The sequence below is a fragment of the Scaptodrosophila lebanonensis genome, unplaced genomic scaffold, assembly GCF_003285725.1.
Source record: "Scaptodrosophila lebanonensis strain 11010-0011.00,11010-0021.00 unplaced genomic scaffold, SlebRS2 tig00000001-arrow-pilon, whole genome shotgun sequence".
Classification (NCBI taxonomy): domain Eukaryota; kingdom Metazoa; phylum Arthropoda; class Insecta; order Diptera; family Drosophilidae; genus Scaptodrosophila; species Scaptodrosophila lebanonensis.
This window is the reverse complement of record NW_022060529.1, coordinates 4,884,345-4,905,083: the sequence shown is the minus strand read 5'-3', so window position 1 is coordinate 4,905,083 and position 20,739 is coordinate 4,884,345. Positions and strand designations below refer to the sequence as shown.

General features: G+C 39.3%; 4 protein-coding genes across 4 annotated transcripts in view; 1 reads left to right on the top strand and 3 right to left on the bottom strand.

Moving 5' to 3' along the window:
• The window catches only part of LOC115634641 (putative polypeptide N-acetylgalactosaminyltransferase 9), a 78,857-nt gene extending 62,662 nt beyond the window's left edge, over nucleotides 1-16,195 (top strand). The window contains exons 7-12 of the mRNA XM_030532497.1: nucleotides 4,365-4,583; nucleotides 7,288-7,430; nucleotides 7,505-7,595; nucleotides 8,831-8,941; nucleotides 13,725-13,832; nucleotides 14,372-16,195. Of these exons, the coding sequence (XP_030388357.1) occupies nucleotides 4,365-4,583; nucleotides 7,288-7,430; nucleotides 7,505-7,595; nucleotides 8,831-8,941; nucleotides 13,725-13,832; nucleotides 14,372-14,533 (834 nt within the window). The 3' untranslated portion in view covers nucleotides 14,534-16,195. The remainder of the gene's footprint in view (nucleotides 1-4,364; nucleotides 4,584-7,287; nucleotides 7,431-7,504; nucleotides 7,596-8,830; nucleotides 8,942-13,724; nucleotides 13,833-14,371) is intronic.
• A 509-nt stretch (nucleotides 16,196-16,704) lies between these two features.
• LOC115634630 (trypsin-1) lies at nucleotides 16,705-17,466 on the bottom strand. Its single transcript, XM_030532486.1, has one exon. The coding sequence runs from the start codon at nucleotides 17,464-17,466 to the stop codon at nucleotides 16,705-16,707; it is 762 nt and encodes a 253-aa protein (XP_030388346.1).
• A 199-nt stretch (nucleotides 17,467-17,665) lies between these two features.
• On the bottom strand, nucleotides 17,666-18,940 carry LOC115634232 (cilia- and flagella-associated protein 161-like). The gene is made up of 4 exons (XM_030531824.1): nucleotides 18,778-18,940; nucleotides 18,205-18,720; nucleotides 18,043-18,144; nucleotides 17,666-17,986 (listed from the first exon to the last, which is right to left on the bottom strand). Exons 1-4 carry the CDS (start codon nucleotides 18,871-18,873, stop codon nucleotides 17,801-17,803), a joined length of 900 nt encoding a protein of 299 aa, XP_030387684.1. The 5' UTR covers nucleotides 18,874-18,940; the 3' UTR covers nucleotides 17,666-17,800.
• Nucleotides 18,941-19,330: 390 nt separating this feature from the next.
• On the bottom strand, nucleotides 19,331-20,658 carry LOC115634244 (cilia- and flagella-associated protein 161-like). The gene is made up of 4 exons (XM_030531838.1): nucleotides 20,519-20,658; nucleotides 19,936-20,448; nucleotides 19,770-19,871; nucleotides 19,331-19,711 (listed from the first exon to the last, which is right to left on the bottom strand). The coding sequence occupies exons 1-4, from the start codon at nucleotides 20,612-20,614 to the stop codon at nucleotides 19,529-19,531; spliced, it is 894 nt and encodes a 297-aa protein (XP_030387698.1). The 5' UTR covers nucleotides 20,615-20,658; the 3' UTR covers nucleotides 19,331-19,528.
• Between the last annotated feature and the right edge of the window lie 81 nt (nucleotides 20,659-20,739).

Below are 20,739 nucleotides of genomic sequence, written 5' to 3'. Positions count from 1 at the left end.
TTTGACGTTGGCATTTCAAGTGACTTTGATTTCATGCTTTGCCGATGTTTCCTCCCGTTCTTCCCTTCTCCTGCTGCCATCCAATTGTTTATGAATTCAGAATGGAAAATTGAATAAATCACAAAAGTATAATATTGAATGACTGAACGGCTTACAAATATAATATATCAAGTATATTTTTATTCTTTGAATGGAAGAATGAAAATATTCTAAATACCTTAACTGGCAGCTACTTATTTGGAATTTAAATTTCTCAATCGCATACGGCTTTAAGTTTATTTATACTTGTATTTTGTTGGCAAGAAAGACCTGCTTGTGGATTTTTATTTCAATTTCGGAAGCAACTGAATGAGTTCAATCAATGTCTCCTTAAATAGTATTATAAAAATGCTGGCAGCTCAGCCACTTCATTCTTCATTAATAGAAATGACTTGCGAGCCAATATGTTGCGCTTTGATATAAAATAAAAAGTTATACAAAAATGAACAAACTTTGTTGGCAGCAGACTACCTCGCAATATGTGTCCTCAACGAGAAACTTGCCTTTTTCTAACTTTTTAATAAGGTTTTAGAATTATAGCGCAGAGTTTTTCAAGTAGCTTAAGTGACGGCACAGCAATCTTCAAAGTTGAGCAAAATTATGAAATTAATGACTGAGAAAGTTAGTTGCCTGGCTAAATTAATTCGACGCTTACTTTACTTGTACAACTATCGACTTTCTCAAGGAGGCTAAGAATTGGTACATCGACATATTTTGGCGCATAACGCAACTTACTTAAAGCCTGTTTAAATGCTTTTCTTATTAGCCAGGCGAGGTTTAATACCATTTTGAATTTAAGGCCAGCCCTGCAAGTCCCAACCTGTTTGCAGTTTTGCACTTAATTTCAAACAAAGTATTCGTGTCTATAACTGCACCTTGCATGTTGTTTTTTAGTTGCCTGCCAACAGCATGTTTAGCTTGCTTTATAAACGCACACATAAAAACTATCTTTGCCTGTGTGTATGTACACAGCCCGAAAAAAGAAAGTTATTTGCACAAACTAATTTCAAGCAAAGACACAATGTAGGCTAAAGCAATTATTTGGAATAGACTTAAAATTGATTTATGAATAACAAGTAAAATGCTGGTACCATCCTCAGAAATTGTATTCAACATTACGAAGCATTTGAATCATTTTTAGTTCAAAGATGAAGAAAACTTACTACTACTTCTCATTTTCATTTCGAAAATGATCATGGACAGAGATGAATTTAAATGACAAATTTTGAAAATAGTATATGAAAGGTTGTGAAAAAACAAGCTCCACAGGTTAAACTGATCCTGGAGTTCATACAGACAATCGGACATCTACAGGAGAACTACTTATATTAATCCATTAATTAAATAATTTAAATAAAATAGCCCAAAGGAAGGAATATTCAGAAATCATCATAAATGTGAGCATTATTCAAGTATGATGTATGTATGTATGTATACATCATGGCAACTAAAATTCTAATTATGCTGCTTTAATGAGAATAGAGTAGAACATAAAATGTTGAATTAAGATTCCTATTGACTTCAGAATTTCATTTGAAAAACTGCAAAGTCTAAGTGTATCGATGAACCCATACTATCCTCAAAAATCATTTCTACAAGTATGTAACGTTATTCCCCCCAATTTCATTACGTATAGAGTGAATGAATCCTGATTCATGTTTCGATTTTAAGTTGGATTCAGGATTCCATAGCGTTGCTTTTCTCTCAGTGTACGCTTGAAAACACAAAGGCAGTCGTCTGCAAGTTTCTTAAATTGCCTGCCTCACTTATCATATTTTACTCATTTCAGTGTCCTGCCACTTCCCAACTCATCCATGTTGTACGTACATATATATTATATATACATATGCATATGTATGCATGTGTGTGTGTGTGTGTGTATACACATATATCGCATTAAAATTTATTTGCCCACTTTTAAATCATTTAAGCTGCATTATATTCAGCCCACGCGTTGCAGACGCCCCCAACTCAAGTCGCATGCCAAAAGCGAAAAGTTATGCGACGTTGTTTGCACAAGCTGCAACTGCAACACGAACAACAACAACAACAACAGTGACGGCACTGTATCAACAACAACAACAACAACAGTTTGTGCTGTTCCTGTTGCTGTGGCAGACGAGGCAGCCACGCTTTTTCATAAAGTTTCATATTTATATTTATTTTATTTCCGTTGTCTTCCTTTTTTGGGCACAAAAACTTATTTTTGTTTTCACTTCCATTTCCTGTTCTGACAGCGTCACAGAAAAAAAACATTCCACTATATATATACATACCTACATATAGCAATAAAAATCCTTTACATGCACACACACGCATATATATTTATATATATATGTATATATGTATGTGTATAGGGGTAGATATGTACGTTTGTTTTTGTTTCTTTTGCTGCACGCCGGCACTCTCTTTTCACTTGTGCTATTTGTTTTGTCACTTCCGGCGGGCGAGTCGAGAAAAAAATGAAACCGGAACGCCTGCCCGCACTTCTATGACTTTTTTCGCATATTTACGTATCGCTCTCTCTCTCTCTCCCCCTTTCTCTAACTTCCTCTCTATCTGCCTGCTTTACGCCTTGTCTGAGTGTTTGTCATGCCGTTTTGCCGTGTTTTGTTTGTTGGCTCTTGCTACTGGCGCTTATTAAATGTCACAGTGCGAATTCGCCATGGGCCACCCTTGCTGCAGCTCATCAAACAGCTTCTACCGTTGCCTGGAGCACCGGGACTCTCCAGCCACCCCGTTGGCCCCAAACACAATGGCACTTGTCGTGATTTCTCTTTGTTTGCATCGCTATGTTTTTGCTGAGCTTGTTAGTTCCCTTTGTTGACTCGAATCTTTTTTCAGTTACCTAGTTACCCATCCTTCTCTCTACCCCCTGCATGCCATGCATCACACATTGGGATGCGGTAACTATATCATTGGCAAAATCAAACACCTTTGGCTGTTAACTGCAAGCAGACTGTTTACAGTTTGCTTACCGGGCCATTAAGATGAATTACGGTTACTGCTTTGAGCCTGTTTTAAGATTCATTTGACATATATTTGCTTTTCTTTAAGCCATTGTGCCCTAACAAAAAAGCATTGCATATTTATGAGCGTTCGCAAGGCTTTAAATATGGGTTGAGCTCCAGAATGTAGAACAAACATTTCTCCATGGTTCTTATTTTCTTGTGCTATAGCTTTAGAATTGAAATACTTTTTAATTGTGAAAAGGCTTCTGCTTCTTTTTGCTATCCCCATTTGTTTTATTTTATTCGAATTGCTGTAATATTCTCTCTTTTTTTGTCTCCTCAATTTTTTGGATTGATTCAAATTGAATGCTTTTCTCAATATTTAACAAAATTGCTCTGTCATTCTGAATTGTTAAAGGCCGGTTGTTGTTTATATTTGCTTTTAATTTATTTTCATGCCCCGGCAAATCAATTAGTAATATTTTTTTTCATGCATGTATTATTTTTAAAAAAAAAGGTCCAAATAAACAGTCTGAAACTTTTTCTATCCAAGTAAAAACACAAACAACACAAAAATTGTAATTAAGTTGCTATCAAATGCAATTCTCCAATTAAAGGCAAAATCTGCCAACGGAAAGTTTTGTGGCGTAAGGCAAATACTAGCAAGGCTCCAAATACGACTACGAGTATTAAATTAAAACAAAATTGGTGAAAGCAGCAAAGCCACAACGCAGACAAGCTGACGGACAGAACAGCAATATATATGTATATATATATATACTCATATACAAACGCACTAAATAAAATGTTGCCTCAAGTGTTTTTGAGAGTTGTTGAAAGTGTAGAAAAAAAAATGGCAGCAGTGGAAGCAGACTTTGTAGCTTACCCGAGGGCTCAGCAACTTTGTGTGTGTGTGTGTATCTGTTATTGTAATTGTAAAGGTGTGTGTGTGTGTGTGTGTGTGGGTATGCCTGGCACTCGAACGACGCCCAATAGATAGCACACTCGGGCGCAACTCGAGTTTCAATTAGAGAAATTAAATGTTCTTATAAGATTCAATTTATTTCTAAATAACTGAGGCAGCAATAGACAAACACAACACGTACTTGCAACACACACGCACACGTACAGAGAAGCTACAGCCAGCAGCTATGATGGCGAGACTCTTTACAACACAGCACCAATGGGGGTCCTAACCAAACCAGGAGGCTGCAAAGCATCATTTGTCCTTGGCTGCCATCGACGCCTCCGGCCCATTTCATTTGCAGAACAAACGACTACACACGAGTACATACAAGTACTACGAGCCACTACTGCTTAGCCATTCAATTTGTTTACCTGTTTCATGTTTGCCATTTCTGTTCTTCATTGCAGAATTCAGCCGAGCCCGTCTACTCGCCCACCATGGCTGGCGGCCTCTTCTCCATCGACCGTGAGTTCTTCGAGCTGCTGGGCACCTACGACTCTGGCTTCGATATATGGGGTGGCGAAAATCTGGAGCTCTCCTTCAAGACATGGATGTGCGGCGGCACTCTCGAAATCGTCCCCTGCTCCCATGTGGGTCACATATTCCGCAAGCGTTCTCCCTACAAGGTATGTGTGGATTTATATGCTGACAACTGACAGCTGGCAAATGGTAAATGGCAACACAGGCCCAGAGAATGTCGATTTGTGTAGCCATGCCAGGTTGTTGGCCATTGACCAAAATGGCCCGCAGGCCAGGCAAACCAATATTTATAGACAAACACAATACTGGAGCGTGACCCACCCTGCCCCTGCCCTGCCCCTTCCCCTTCCCGCTCCCTGCTCATTAACGCCGACGACCGCAAGCATTTTAAACTTTTACACAACGTCCAGCATCACGTGCTTGTGTGTGTTCTGTGTATTCTGTGGATGTGGATGTGGACAGGCAGCGACAGTTTCCTGCACAGCTCCTGCTGGTCACCAACGAATGCGGTCTGTCCACATCAACATATACATATACATGCACATGCACGTACACATCGACATCTACAAGCGCCTGTGCAGAATGTCGCTTGTGTGGCTAGCAGAAACAACAAAAACTGCAGCCATGACAACAACGGCAACAACAACAAAAACGACAAAAAAAATGGCTACGCTTCTTCAATTATCAACGGTTTACGGTTGATAAAAGTTTGGCAACTGTTTTAATGCCAGTGGCATAGTCTAAGCCGCCAGATAGGGCCGAAAGTTTGCCAGTAACGCACTAAACAGACACCTGCCAAGCAACTCCTGGCATAGCAACGGACTACGACTTTAGTTAAGCCAGCACACACGAATAGACTAGTCGATAATATTTTCAAACAAAACTCAGCACGCACGGACGTCTCTCTCCTCTTTTATATTATAGTATTTTCCAATGATGACCTCAAACACTGAATGACACTATTTTCTAATTCAAAAGGTTATTCCTTTACCAATAGAAACTAGACATTATAGTTGCAGTTCTTTTTATAATCATTTCAGATACGATTCTTTCTTTTTGTTCCAATCTCTGAATACTTGTTGATTGAATGGCAGATAAAATTCCAATATAGAACGGGTAACACCAAAACTTACTAAAAGAAATTTGGAATATGGGGATTAATAGTTAGTGATCAGTTAAACTTAATGCTTTTTGTAATTGCAAATAAGTGTGATTGCTGAATTGCATATTTTATTTGTGTGTTCTTTTTAATAGCTTTTAGTATTACAAGTATAAATAAAACTTTTTTCGGTTGCTGTTTTATGTTATTTTAGATCTCTTAGTACGAACATCTTAAGAAGAAATAGATAATCGTTCTTATAAGTCATAGGGCACCTAGGGTTCTCCCGATTACCTACCGTTGCAGAAGAACTGCCGTTAATAAATGCAAAGAAATTGTTGTATTCTCGGGATTATGCTCAGTACTTTTATTTGATATCTACCCGCGTATTAAAAATATCGCCACGCCTTCTGTTTCAATTTTGATTAATTATAGACTCAATTGTACCTTTGACCACTTATCCCTAATATTTGCTTGATTGCTTTTCTTCAATCAAACATATCAAGCTATCATTAATCACTGCGTTAGGAGTATATGATAGAGTAATAAACACTTAACGAAATTATCTGCTGACTGCGCACAATATTTCAAAGCTCTTTCAAGCTCTGAGAACGCATAACTTAACTTATTTTTGAAGGATGTAGTATATGCTTATATATTGTGACGTTGTCTTTATTACACTATTAATTAAGAATATTGCCGATCGATTATTAATTAGCATTACAGTGTAGCCTCTATCTTAGCTGGCCCAAGCATGTTTACTTCATGAAAATGGCAACGGCAAGGGCTGCAAAGTAAACAAAACTTAATACATAATAAGCAGACACACAGACAGACTTACACGTACATACAAACAACCCACCTGATTGTCCATAAACAGTACGAAACAGAGACACTGCCCATTGTATTGCCGCGCCTGGAGTGGCGCCACTAAACAGAGCTGTTCATTCAGGTAATTAGACTGGTGTGTGGCTCCCAACCAGAATCCACAACACCAGCTAACCAACTCCAGCCCATTGTCTGGGCTGCATCTGTTTGGTCGCACAATATTTTCACCGGCCGGCACCAGCAGATTGCTTTTGTCATTATTATGGCTGCTCCTGGTAACGACATTGCATTGTTATTGCTTTTTGCACTCAAAGGACTTAGGGCTTATAGGGGTGCTGGCTTTATTCATCTTGCAGGCGGTACATAAAAATATCTTGAATTGAAAGAGATGCAGTTACAAATGCTGCAACATTTTTGCGGGAAATTTTGAAAGAGTTGAACAAATTAAAGTCCGATTTCAAGTGGAACATATTTTATGCTTTATCCGATCGAGTGCATGCACCTTTGCCCCATTTCAAGACCGATTTGTGATGCTTATGGAAAGTGATTCAATTCAGCGAAGCTGAAAGGTATTGGAAATATTTAATGTATCTTGTTGACATCAGGTTTAACCTATCTACTCTACTTTTTACGAGTATACATGCTTATACGTTTTTTATGGGACTGCATTTTTGGGAAATGAACAACCTGCATACACATGAGCAGAACTATTGGCAATGGAAACCAATTCAGTAACATACAAGTGAAAGTTAGAATGTAAAATCCAGACCAATTGAGTGGATACACTCTACAATAGATATTATATCATATAGTAGCCCCATCTGCTTAGCTAATATCAATATGTGTAATAATCTTCATCAGGTTAGCAACTGGAACTAACGCTTCACAATTCATTCTTTTTTTTTTTTGTTTGCTATTTGCAGTGGCGTCAAGGCGTCAATGTTTTGAAAAAGAATTCCGTGCGCCTGGCCGAGGTCTGGATGGATGAGTATTCCAAGTATTACTATCAGCGCATTGGCAACGACAAAGGCAACTTTGGCGATATCAGCTCGCGCGTAAAGCTGCGGTAAGTGGAACCCCAAAGCCCCTGTTGCACCATCAGGAAGATACGTAATTTATTGTGCTCTCTAATATACACAGCGAGGACCTCGGCTGCAAGAGCTTCAAATGGTATTTGGACAATATTTATCCCGAACTTTTCATACCCGGCGAAGCAGTGGCCCAAGGCGAGGTGAGTTGCATGTATTGGTTTGGTGCACCCAGAATGTGGCAGATGGCTACTCCCCCCAGCCCCCAGCCCTACCCCTTTTAGAACCAAAACTGAAACACTAACCAGCGAACAAGAGGTAGACAATGAGCAGCCTATGCAAATAAGTACTTATGTTAGATCCCACGAAGAGCAAAACATTTCCAGATCCTAAGCTAAATGCAACCAACCCGACCCCCGACCCCCCAATGTTTTTCCCTTTCGTTTCGCAGATAAGAAGCTTAGGTTATGGCGGTCGCACCTGCATGAACTCGGGAGCGGACAAACGCGACCTGATGTGGCTACCGGTTGATATATACCCCTGTCATGGCCAAAATGGCAATCAGGTTGGTTACTTTCCAGAAGCGGCAGAGGCGTTAGCTTCAGCAGTTCTGCGACCGCCACAAACTCCGTTAAGTGCAGCATTTGAAACGAAACTGATGAGGGGGGCAGTGAATCCTTCTAGAACCCTACTCTTAGAAACTGATGCTACAGTATTGTGGGAACCAAATGGATAGATAGAACTCGAATTGTAGTGGCTTGATCACTGCTGCTCTTATAGCACCTTCTTGTGGAGATCAACTCTGATTCGAATGTCCCCAGTCAATAGGCTGTACAGAGAATTTCCAGAGGGAGGGAGTTATGTTCAGAAATGACCAAAATTGAAGAATTTAAACTGTGAATAATACGATTTTGTAACAGAACTTCGGATTTCTAGAATCCGATCTCGCTTTCGATGAATGGTTCGGTTTTAGTTGGCTTAGACAGCTCAAAACTTTATCCAGGGGTAGTTAGCAGTCCTGTCAGTGCATATCTAAGAGATTTAAATAATAAATAAATAAATAAATTTAAAAATGATGTTATACTTAGGAATTGAACGATTATTGCTGGTCTTACCACACTAACAAATTTCGAATTCAGTCATTCTCAGGGCATTCTCATATGAATTTCACTAGGTAGTCTTATCGAAAAGTATTACTCCCCAGAATGTAGTTCTCAAATTCCACAGCTCGAGAATATTCTTTCTTTAGTCTGTCACGTCATGGGCTTCTAGGTATACGCACACCTAACAAGTTAATATAATTTTGTAGCCCCTTGGACACGGAATACATATTGCAATTTTCAGATCACGTGTAACGAGTTATCGTACTATATATCGTATATGCCTGCATCGCCTAACTTTGGGCTTGAACATTTTCTTCTTCTATTTTGTGTTGTAGATAAGAAATTTAGGCTATGGCGGTCGCACCTGCTTGGATTCGCCGGCGCACAAGCGCGATTTGAAGAAGGCGGTTGGTCTCTATCCGTGCCATCGCCAGGGTGGCAATCAGGTTTGTTATTTCGCAGCAGCCATGCGACCGCCACAAACTCCGTAGAGGCACAGAACCGTAAAGAGATTTATAGCCAGAGTTAAATGTTAAATGCAATTTAAGCTCCACCAACAATAATACAAGTACTAACCAACAAACTTAAACGCAAATTATATACGTATACTTATTATGGTGCGGCCAAGCGCATAACTTTTCAGCAACTCCACTCCACTCATAATAATCGTACCATTGCCACTAACTTTTATCGCCTCCTGCAACTACTACCACTACTACTACTATCCTACGAAAACAACTAAAACAACATCAGCAACGAGTTGCGTTCTTCCTCTTAACACACAACTTGCATTTTGATTTTTTTTATTTTGAACATATACATACGAACTTAATTTGCAGATCGCGAATCCAGCATCAAAAATGTGCGTGGATTCGCCCGTAAATTTACACACGGATTCCGCCGTGGGTGTCTACGGTTGTCACGGTCAAGGAGGAAATCAGGTATCGCAAAACACGGCCAGCTACAGAACACTAAGCAGCTGACAATAAGAGCATACATTTTTGGCTTTTGTTCAATCCTTTTGTTCACACCTATTTTCTTATGGTTATTGGCCTCAGGTTTTGACTTTAATTGGTTTTTATGCGCTTCAATCTTTTATGCTTTTCGCTTTCGCAACTTTTAGTTAATTATTAGTTATAGTTGTTGTTTCAGATTTAATTCTGTTTTCAACTCTTTCTGCTTGCATTTTTTACACAACACATACAAGTTTTTTTCATATGCTAGTTTGAACCTGTAAAAATTTGTTTGTAAATTCTTTTTTCATTTATGTGAGTTTTTCATGTATTTATAATATGTATAACATATGGAAGTAGTTTGTTTTTCACAGCTGCTGTAGCAAAAATATTGTTGGTACTTCTTGTAAAATTAGTCCGTCCCTCCAAAACTCGTCCAAATGGATTAAAGTTGTGCTTCGAAATGCCATTAAGATGCATTACCAGACATGTTTCGTTGCCGAATAACAAGACTCTAAGAGTTTTTATATGAAGACATCAACTTATGATAGCTGCCCTCAAACTGGGGTCTCTTTCCTTTGACGCAACAATGTCGAATCTATTCTTAAGATTTGTATGTTTGGTCCTAATTTCCAAAGCCTCAAACAAATGCTTTTTTTTCGATCTATGTATCACCAACACATGCTTGTTTTTAATGAGCTGTGAAATTAATAACGCCTCTTACTTAGTCCAATTATATGGACCGTAAATATAGAGCTCTCTTGGCAATGCCTTAATTCTTCAAAAGCACAAATAAAAAAAAGGTATTTAGAACTATCATTCATACATCAAATTCAATTTCTTTTCATTGGAATATTTCTTTTATTGCGTTTCTTATGCAAGGGCTATGTCTTTGGTTTTGTTAATATCGATGCTTAAACTAAGTCGTTGGTATGTGGAACTTAAAATTATTAACATTTTGATGACCTTTGTCTTAGTCCTGCGGTTTTGAGCACTAATTTCACGGAGTTTGTGGCTACATAAATGTTTTTTATGCTGAACATTGTTAATTATTTGATTAAATAAACATTTAAACATACACGTAAGTTTGCCAACTCAAAGTCAAAAGTTGCCTTATCCGGTCCAAAGAACGAACACCTACACACGCACACTTCCACTCACACAAACACACACACACACACACACAGAGAGAGAGAGAGAGCAACAAATAGAGAGTCGAGCTTGGTAATAAGATTTATGCCAAAGTCACAAATTTAATTAAATCGCAATCATAAATAAAATGCAAAATGATAAATCAATTTCATGGATGCGCAGCGTGGCGTAAAGTTTTTACAAACCAACAATTTTCCAACATTTAATAACAAGCTTTTCGACAACTAAACAACAACAGTGCAGCGACACCAGCCCCAGCATCAGCAGCACAGACAACAACACCACCACCAACAACAACAACAACAACAACAATGGCGGGCAAATAGAGTGAAACATACAACAACAAAATAATAAAAATAAAATAAAACTGAACACGATGTGTACACACAGATGAATGTATATTCAACATTAAATGGAAAGTGTTGACCTCGTTTTGCCCTGTTTGCAAAAACGGAGCGCAAAACGCACGAAATCGCCAGACTGCGAACCCCCTACCCCCTACCCCCTTACCCCCTCACCATCTCCCCCACCCTGACTCCTGAACCGCTAACACTGCAAACTGAACGCAATGCAACAACACCAGCCGAACAAACAACGGCAGGAGACAACAAGACACAAGCTTGAATGAGAGAGTGGTGCACACATCAGACTATTAAATACTCTAATACTCTAATCTTCAAATCTATATATTGTGATGGTAGCCACAGATATATTGATATGATTATGCAACGAGGAAAAACTAAGAGTCTACGATCTATTTGCAATCTGCGATCTATTTGCCGTGGATGATTTCAATTCTGTTCGAGCTACAAATAGTGTTTTGCAAACAGCTTAGGAAACTACTCGGATCTCTCCAATTCAGCCCAATTATTTATTATGAAATATTCGCAGAAGAGCTAAAGACTTATATGCAGATCTAATAACAGCCGAGAAGGGCAAACAAAACTTTTCAGATTATAAATGAATTTCAAACGCAATTCCAAATTTAAAGGAGATCCCTTTTCATGTCTCTTTAATTATTAATGTCTGTCTACGTATATATACAAGCTACATGAAAACAAAGCATTGAAAAATGATATTATATGAATGATATGAAGGCATTCATGGCCGACATTCTTTTGTGAATAGCTTAGGAAACCACTCGGATCTCTCCAATTCAGCCCAATTATTTATTATGAAATATTCGCAGAAGAGCTCAAGACTTATATACAGATCTAATAATAGCCGAGAAGGGCAAACAAAACTTTTCAGATTATAAATGAATTTCAAACGCAATTCCAAGTTTAAAGGAGATCCCTTTTCATGTCTCTTTAATTATTAATGTCTGTCTACGTATATATACAAACTAAACGAATACAAAGCATTGAAATATGATTTCATATGAATGATATGAAGGCTTAGGATAGCTTAGGAAACCACTCGGATCTCTCCAATTCAGTCCAATTATTTATTATGAAATATTCGCAGAAGAGCTAAAGACTTATATACAGATCTGATAATAGCCGAGGCTCTGCTCCTGTGAACTCGTATATGAGTTGGCCTGGGATGCTTGCCTCTATGGGTGCAGGGCATGAAAAACGTGAGCGCACTCGAAAACGCTGGGCGCTGAAGCCGTGATGGTGCTCTGTTAGGGAGGGGGGCTTGGTAAAAGGAAGCTGGGTGGTTGCCAGATAAAATAATCAACATTTGTTGGCATGGGCGGAATGGGCATGGTCGCGTTGCTTTTTTCACGCAAATTTTAATTTTGCACATCGTAAAATTTGCATGGAACGAAACGTGAGAGTGAGGGACCCTTTCTTCTATGCATGCGCCGCTTAAGTGGGCGGTGGTGGGCAGGTTGCGAGAGGATTGGTGTGGCATTGTGTGTGTGTGCCTTTGAATATGCGCACGTCAAAGGATCGCGCCGTCATCGTCGTCGTCGTCATCGTCATCGTCCTCGTCCTCGTCGCAAGGCAAAACGCTGGAAAATGCAACATAATGAAAAATTTCATATAAACGCGCCGGGCGTGTGCATGCTAGACAAAATTTGTTGTTGGGCGCACATAAGCAAAAAAGTTTCTCTACAGAAAGAAACCACAAAAAAATTGCTGGAAATAAAAACTCTGTGCGAAAGAAATATACTATATACCGGAACGTAATTAAAAATGCATCATAAAAGCTGAACAAATAAAATATTAAAGATGAAATCCACGTACAAATAAAATACGCAATTTCGAAAAAAAATCAAGCCATAGTATACACGACCACAAATTACATTTTAAAAAGTTGTGATGGAAAACTCTACAAACTCTGAAGTTAAGAAATAATTCGCGTATCAAAAACTAGACAAATAATGGCATCTTTGTGTTTTTAAATACCTTATACCAACTTTCCTGCGGAAGCAATCTTTCTCTCTCAGAAGCCAAGCCATTAAGACTTGTATGCCTGAAAGAAGTGTTTTCTGTTCCGGTAATGCTACAATGTACCGTCTCTCAGATGTTAGCCTTACTCTAATAAAACTTTTTTGTTTAAAACTTAAAGAAAATGCGTTGCAATAACGTTGTTTAAACAGCATCGTGTTCTATCCTCGAGCACAGCTAATAGCGAAATAATAAAATAAAATAAGAGCAGCGACATGGCTACGCGCATCATTATAAATAAGAGAAATAACGTTGGCATCAACACGGAAACGGAAATGGTAGCACAAAATGGCGGCAGCAGACGAGTCGGGCTGGCCAGCTGGCAAGCGAGCAGCCATAGAAAATAAAAGCCGCACAGACAGGCTGGCAGACAAATAGCAGGCCAGTCCGTCGGACAGCAAGTACCGTGGTTTAAATAATAAACAATCATGGTCAGCGGGCAGGCAGAAGCCACAAAACACACACACAAACACACACACGCCACATACAGAGACATACTCAGACAAATGGACGGACAGACAAACTAAAGGACGGAGATACAAATGTACGGACGGAGTAAGCGCAGCTTTGGCTTTTAATTAAATATTACATAATAATTAGTAATGTGGATAGAGCTGTAACAAGCAACTTACGAGTAAAACAGATAGAATACTTCTGACATGCAAATTAAATGCAGCGTTGAGTGTTAAAATTTTTAATTCCACTGCATTTCGTTCCGAACACAGTACTGGCTGCTTAGCAAGTCGGGAGAAATACGTCGCGATGAGGCGTGCCTGGATTATGCCGGCAAGGATGTGATGCTGTTCGGTTGTCACGGCTCCAAAGGAAATCAGGTGAGTACTGTAAAAAGATAGACTTGGGAAAAGTGCCTGAATTCACATTATAACCAACGGATTTTTTCCAAGATATAAACTGCAAAAATCTGCCATTTATTTAAAAAAAAAATGCAGGGAAACAATCGTGTCCCACATATTGGACAATATTTACTAAAATCGTAAAAAATGAAACAAAAGATCTAATTACTTATGTTTTTTTTTTTTTCATTATACAAAAATATTTTGGCAATATCAAAATATTGCTTCAAAGTAAAAGAGAACTGCATTACTTCTATCGAGAATAATTTATATATAAAAATATTATTTTTGTGCAGATGAAAAAATGTTTGTCCCAAGATCAAAATTGGCCTTTCTCTTCTCTGCAAATTCAAAAGAAAATCGACTTTTGTGCTAAATCTAAGAACTTATTTTTTTAAAAATTTGAATTTAAATTTGAAAATGAAGTAAAGTATTTAATTAAATTACAAATAATTATGTTCTATGTACAGGAGAAATGTTTTCAATTAACACACTATTTTTTCTTTTCTACGGCATAGTTCTGGAGCTACCGCGAACAGACGAAGCAGCTACATCACGGCTCCTCAGACAAATGTCTGGCCATTAACGAGCTGAAGAATAAGCTGATCATGGAGGAGTGCAACGCGACCTACACGCGCCAGCAGTGGAAGCTCGAGAACTACGATAGCTCCAAGTTGTGAGGCTACTTCTATGCGAACGGCACCATCCTGGTGCCGACTTCGCAGAGACGTCGCGTATAGCGGACGTATAAAGAGATGTAAATGCTGAATGAATATGAATACAAGGGCGGAGAGCAGGAGTTGTGCAATATGCCGATAAAGGAAGGAGAAGGGGAAAGAAAATTGCCATGGCTTTAAATTATCAACTTGTAGCAAATAATCTATATATACTACATATAGGACTTATATTTTTAATTTTACACCTAATGTACCATTTTTTATTTAACACGGACCTTTTCAAAACTAACGCAAACACACAAAATGAATGACTGTTGTACAGTAGACTGTAAGGATTTGCATACACAATACAAAACTAAGGCTATTGTAGGAATTTTATTAAAGGCACCACAAAAGGTGGTAAAAAAAAATGAAAAAAAAAAACCATTTAAAAATAATAGACGTACGAAAATATCATAAGCGAGTCGTAGCGCAATTTTTGCATTTACATGTGGAACTTTTAGCACAATTTTGAAGCATTAAGAACATGTAACTCATGTGTTAGACATACATATGCATTAGGTACTAGCAAAGCAAGCGTTTATTTACTATTACTACTTGTATCTACTTTGTTTGAAAAAGAATACAAATATTAATAATGATAATGATAACTGAGCCTCGTTCCAAATACCCGCTTAGGCTAACTACTTACATTTTCCGTCAATTTTTGTCGTTGATTGTTATTCGTATGGAAAAGCATTTGGTGATAGCATTAGACTTTCCTATGCTTCATATGTGAGACAGCATTCCTACCTAAGTCTTTAAACTACATATATGCTGTATGTGTATCTTTTAATTTTAGATATAAGTGTGTGGTGTACCAAAATTCGTTTACCTTTATTTGTTCTGTTCTGTTCTTTTCATTTTGTTCTCTGAGCTGTATTTATCTTTGTTGCATTTTAAAATCTTACTTTAGAAATTTCATTTATTTACCACATTAGTGCGTTTTCTTGCCAATAATCAATGAAATCAGAAAATCATTTCAAATATATAGGTTTTTGATTGGAAATTGTGTTGTCAATTTCTCTATTGTGAAAATTATATGCATGCCAAATTATTTAATATTTAATATTTACATACAATACGACAACATATCCCGTTTCTGAAACTGCGCCAACATGTCTATCGGTTCTGTTGAGTGTGTGTTTTTAAATAAATATCGTATAGATAGTACTTACTAGTACTTAACGCATACAAATCAAGTATGCTATAGTGCCTTCTACTACTTATTGTTAAATACTAAATAATATTAAAGAAAATGCGATCATATGAAAAGCAGTTACATACCTACAAACATATGAAATATTGTTTACTTAAATCCGTAGTTAAACGGCTTAAAACACGGCGACTGTAAATATGCATTGTATGTATCAATTAAGCGCATATCGTTAATGTAAATACACATACGAGTTACAAACAAATCGCATTTTTTCACAAATTGGCAGAGACAGGAAACAGTTTTTATATTGCAATTAAGTGACAGTTGTTTATTTTTTTAGTTTCTCGAGAGAGCTTCAGCGTAGACGGCATTTATTGTACAATCCAAAATGCCATAGAAGTTGTCCAGAAATTTATAAATACATAATAATACAAATTAATTGTAATACTACAATATTGACATAGGCATGTATTAAATTTGTAAGCAATTGCAAAACTGTGCAAACAAATAGTTGCAAATAAAATAAAATACTACAATATCTTTCGAATCGTTTTTCCTGCTATTTTCATGATGGAAAATTATTCTTTTTTCTCCTATGCTGTTATGTATAGATGAGTTGTTGTCCGATCATACATATATCTGAGTAACTCTTCGATCAAGCAGGATATGTCCAAAAATCGGAGACGCATTTAACCTTCTTTAAAGTTAAAGTTATTTATAGTTCGTTCGACGCCCGCAGCTATTTTGCAAGAGAAGAACAAAACCAAAGCAGTGGTGAGTTGCGCAGACAGGTTTTCTCTTCTTGTACGGTGAGAACGGTACTCACCACGCGGTAGCTGCACAGGCTAAAAATTTAGCACGAGCACATGACGCAATTGAGCGAAACAAAGAAAAATCAATGAATTTTGAAAATTTTGCGATTCACGTTTTAATAGACCAATTCATATATACGAGTAACACCCAGTAATTTGTAACACTAGACGTTTGCATTTTGCTTAATCCACGATCTCAAGGCACCCACATATGTGTACATAGCGGGGCGTCCCTTTGCGCCGCAGCCAAATCCCCAGGATACAACGCCAAATAGTTTGCCATCGACAGTCAGAGGACCGCCGGAATCGCCTTGGCATGCGCTCACTTGTCCGCTTGGATGTCCAGCACAGATCATGCGGTCGGTGACTCCCGGAATGTTCTGTGCGTTGCAATAGTCGCGACTCCAGAGCTGCACTTGCGCGAATTTTAGGCGATTCGGGAGCTGAAGATTGTCATTGATGGCGCCAAAGCCGCTGATGGTGGCCAAGGTGTCGGCCGCATAGTTGGCATCGGCCGGAGCCAACTCGATGCTCTGCACGGAACCACCCATCGAAACCGGCGTGCTCAGACGAATGAGCGACATATCGAAGTCTTGGGTCTGCGCATTGTACTGAGGATGTATGATGAACTGGGCAATATTGTGGGTCTGGCCGGTGCCGGAGCTTAGATCGCTGGTGCCCACAACCGCACGCATCTGTGCCGGATTCTGGCCCTTGGTGCAGTGGGCAGCAGTTACAATCATGCTGTCCGAGATGAGAGAGCCGCCACAATGATGGCGTCCGTTCAACTGCAGCGAAACCTGATGAGGAAATTGTCCCGGAGCAGCGAATTGGCCGCCAATGATGCGCGTGACGTCGGCCGAGCGAACAACACCGCTCGGAACGATCAGCAGGAGAGAAGCGACGAGAATGTTAAGCGGAGTCATTGCCGTTGGAAAGTGTGTGGAGTGTACCCCAAACTGGCGTATTTATATGTCTGGCAGTGACACAACTTATCGGCTAGGTCGAAATGGGGTGTGAATAGAGTCTTATCACACAAATAGCTGCGGGTGTCTTGACACAGTTCCACGTCTGTGCAAATTTCCAATGTGTGCCATTTCAGAAATCAAGTGCAAAGAACAGTCATTACTATTTTAATTGTGGGTGGCTATCAGTTTTGTGGAATGTCGTTTATTATCCAGTACATGTACTGGCTAGTTCTTCCTGTACTATATATGTAGGTGCAATGGGTAGATAAAGCGTAGATGAGTGCAGGGATTTTTAGGCGGTTTTGCGTTGGCCATTACTAATGACCCACAAGTTCTTCCAGCTCTCCCGTATGTAGCTGTTGCGATAGTTCTGCACCGATACCAATAGCTCCGGTCCAAATAGGGTCCGCACAACAATATTCTCCACGGCCATGTTTTTATTTGTGGATGCGTGCACCAGTATTAAAGGCGTATTGCTCTGATCAATGGAACGATTAGTAAATACCCGATACATGATTAGTTTGGAGTACTCACGGGCACGGGCTGAAATGTGGACTCGCAGCGGCTCTGGGGATCAACGTGCAGGCAGAACCAGTCTGTGAAGGCGAAAGGCACATCGCGACCGATGCCACATTTCTGCAAGGCATGCATAGCTGATAGAGTAGGGGGATATAGTACGGCACTAATGCTACTTACGCTACGATGAACAAGACCCAATGGCAAATTAATTTCCCCGTTCTTCAACGAAACTGCGGAAGAGTTGATCGGATGCGACAAGTTGCACATTTTGGGTGCACTGTACACATAAATGGGATCATCAGTGGGCTCCATGCACTGCAAACGAAAGTGCTCTCCATATCTGATAACCTTGCTGGTCTGATCGATTTTGTTGCTCCTCAAGATGCGAAAGGAGTTGCGCACCAAACTCTTATCCGACGGCGCAACGGTCAGTTCGCAATCCTCGTTCACCGTTTGGCTGGTGTGCACTCCTCGCTCATTGACGACTACCGAGAGTGCCGGATTTATTTCGGAGGCGTCCATATCGCAGATGTTCAAGCTTGCAGGCATCACCTGCACCACAGAGTCATAGCTGATATGCATCTTGGGCGCATCCAGCTCGACATCCTTGTAAAAGTTGTCATATAACTCGCGTGTCTTGACCGCCAGTAGTTCGCGCTTGTCCCGTTGCCTCTTAAAGTAACGCAGCTCATCCTACACATAGCACCATTGACTAGAAGCATTACTCACTACTATAATATCGTTATTTACCTCCTTTAAATATAAGTCCTCCACCCAATTACCCAGACGCACAGGTGCCGAGTAGTGGTTTCCATTTAGGTTCATCACCGCGGAACTGCAGGGCATCTTAAAATAAGTATGCGCTCTTGTAATCGTGTATCCTCTAGCTTCGTTTTTTTATGTTTTGTGTTCGTGGTGTATATTATGTATTTAGGTCTATTTATGTATATGTTCAACTCTATACCACCTAAAACTTTCGAGAACTCCATAATATCAAGGCTTACTGATCAACCTTTATTACTACATACTATATACTATACTTGTAGTTAATAGATTTTTAGATAAATAAGCTGATCAATAATTATATCAATTATTAAATTGCCAAAAGATTTTATTAATTTCTTCAGTAAAATTATGAAAACATAACAAAGAGAAGCATCGGAAATGTTTAGCCAAGCCACAAGGGAGTTGATCTTCCTTGATCTCGTTGTTATCGGTTTTTCTAGAAGAGGACTGCCGGATTTACTAAGCCCCTTATGCTAAGACGTAAGTAGTACTACTTATGCGAAGAAATAAATCAAAGTTTAAGTGTTTACGCCATTTACAGATTATTTGTGTCGTTCCTACTGAAGAACTGACGTACAAAAATCGGATGTTTCTGTTTTTATTGCACTTTCTACCCGAAGTTGCGTAAATAAGGTTTGCTGTTACACGTTTACGTTTTAACTTTGTAGTTGGTGTTATTAATTAATATGATATCTAATAAAAGTGCAGTTCGTTTTTAAGTGTGCTTCAGACCACCCCCGATCATCCACAGGTTCTTCCAGGTCACCTGCTTGTACACGTTGTAATAGTTCTGCACAGATACCAAAAATTCCTCCCCAAATAGGGTGTGTATGGAGACATTTTCCACTGCCAGATTCTTGTTTGTCACCGCATGCACAATAAGTACTTTGGAATTGAACTGGCGATCGGAAAAGATTACTTCAGGAGTACTTGTACATTACTGGGTAGAAACTTACGGGAACGTCTTTGCCCTCGCTTTCGAAACGCCTTAAGGGATCGAAATGCATGCAGAACCAATTCGCATGGGCGCTGGGCACATTCTGGCCAGGACCGCAGTTCTGTGAAGTGATAAAAATAGTTGCAGGCGACAATTGGATCCAATTGCGATCCTAAATTACTCACGCTGCGATACACGAGGCCCAGAGGATTGTTCAGCTCGCCCCGCTTGGTGGAACTGAAGTTGGTTTTTATGGGATGCAGCAAATTTGTAAATTTGGGTGCGCTGTACACCCAAATGGGATCGTCATTCGGTTCGATGCACTCCAAACGGAAATGTTGCCCATACTTAAGTACCTCGTTGGTGCGATCTTTCTCGTCGCCACTGATAAGGCGGAAGCAGTTGCGGACACAGGGGCGGTCCGAAGAGGCAACTGTCAATTCGCACTCCTCGTTGATGCCCTCACTATGCATCAGGACCCGTTCGTTGATGATAACCGAGAGTGCGGGATTGAACTCGGAGGTATCATGGTCAGCGATATTCAAATGCAGAGGCTTCACTTGCACCACACCGCCGAATTTCAGGTACTCAGTTGAGGCGAATGTGATTTCTTTATAGAGGCGGTCGAAAAACCTACGCGTCTTCTCAATGAGCAGTGTGCCCTTACTGTGTTTGCTCTGGACTTGGCGAACGTTATCCTTACGGAAGAAAATCATAAATCAGTTTAGGTAAGTGACCGACCTTGTTAGCTCACATTTGTGTGATTACCTCTTTCAGAAATCTGTCCTCCACCCAATTCCCCATGAGTGTTTTGGGTCCATACCGACTCGATCCCGAATCAAGCAGTATATGGATGCAGGGCATTGGGTTTGTTTGTATTTGTATTTATAGAGATAGGTTTTAGAATTGCTTAGTTTCTCGAGTAATATATACATGTGGCATATTTTTTATGTTGATGTTTATTTTAAATGATATCAGGCTAACTGAGA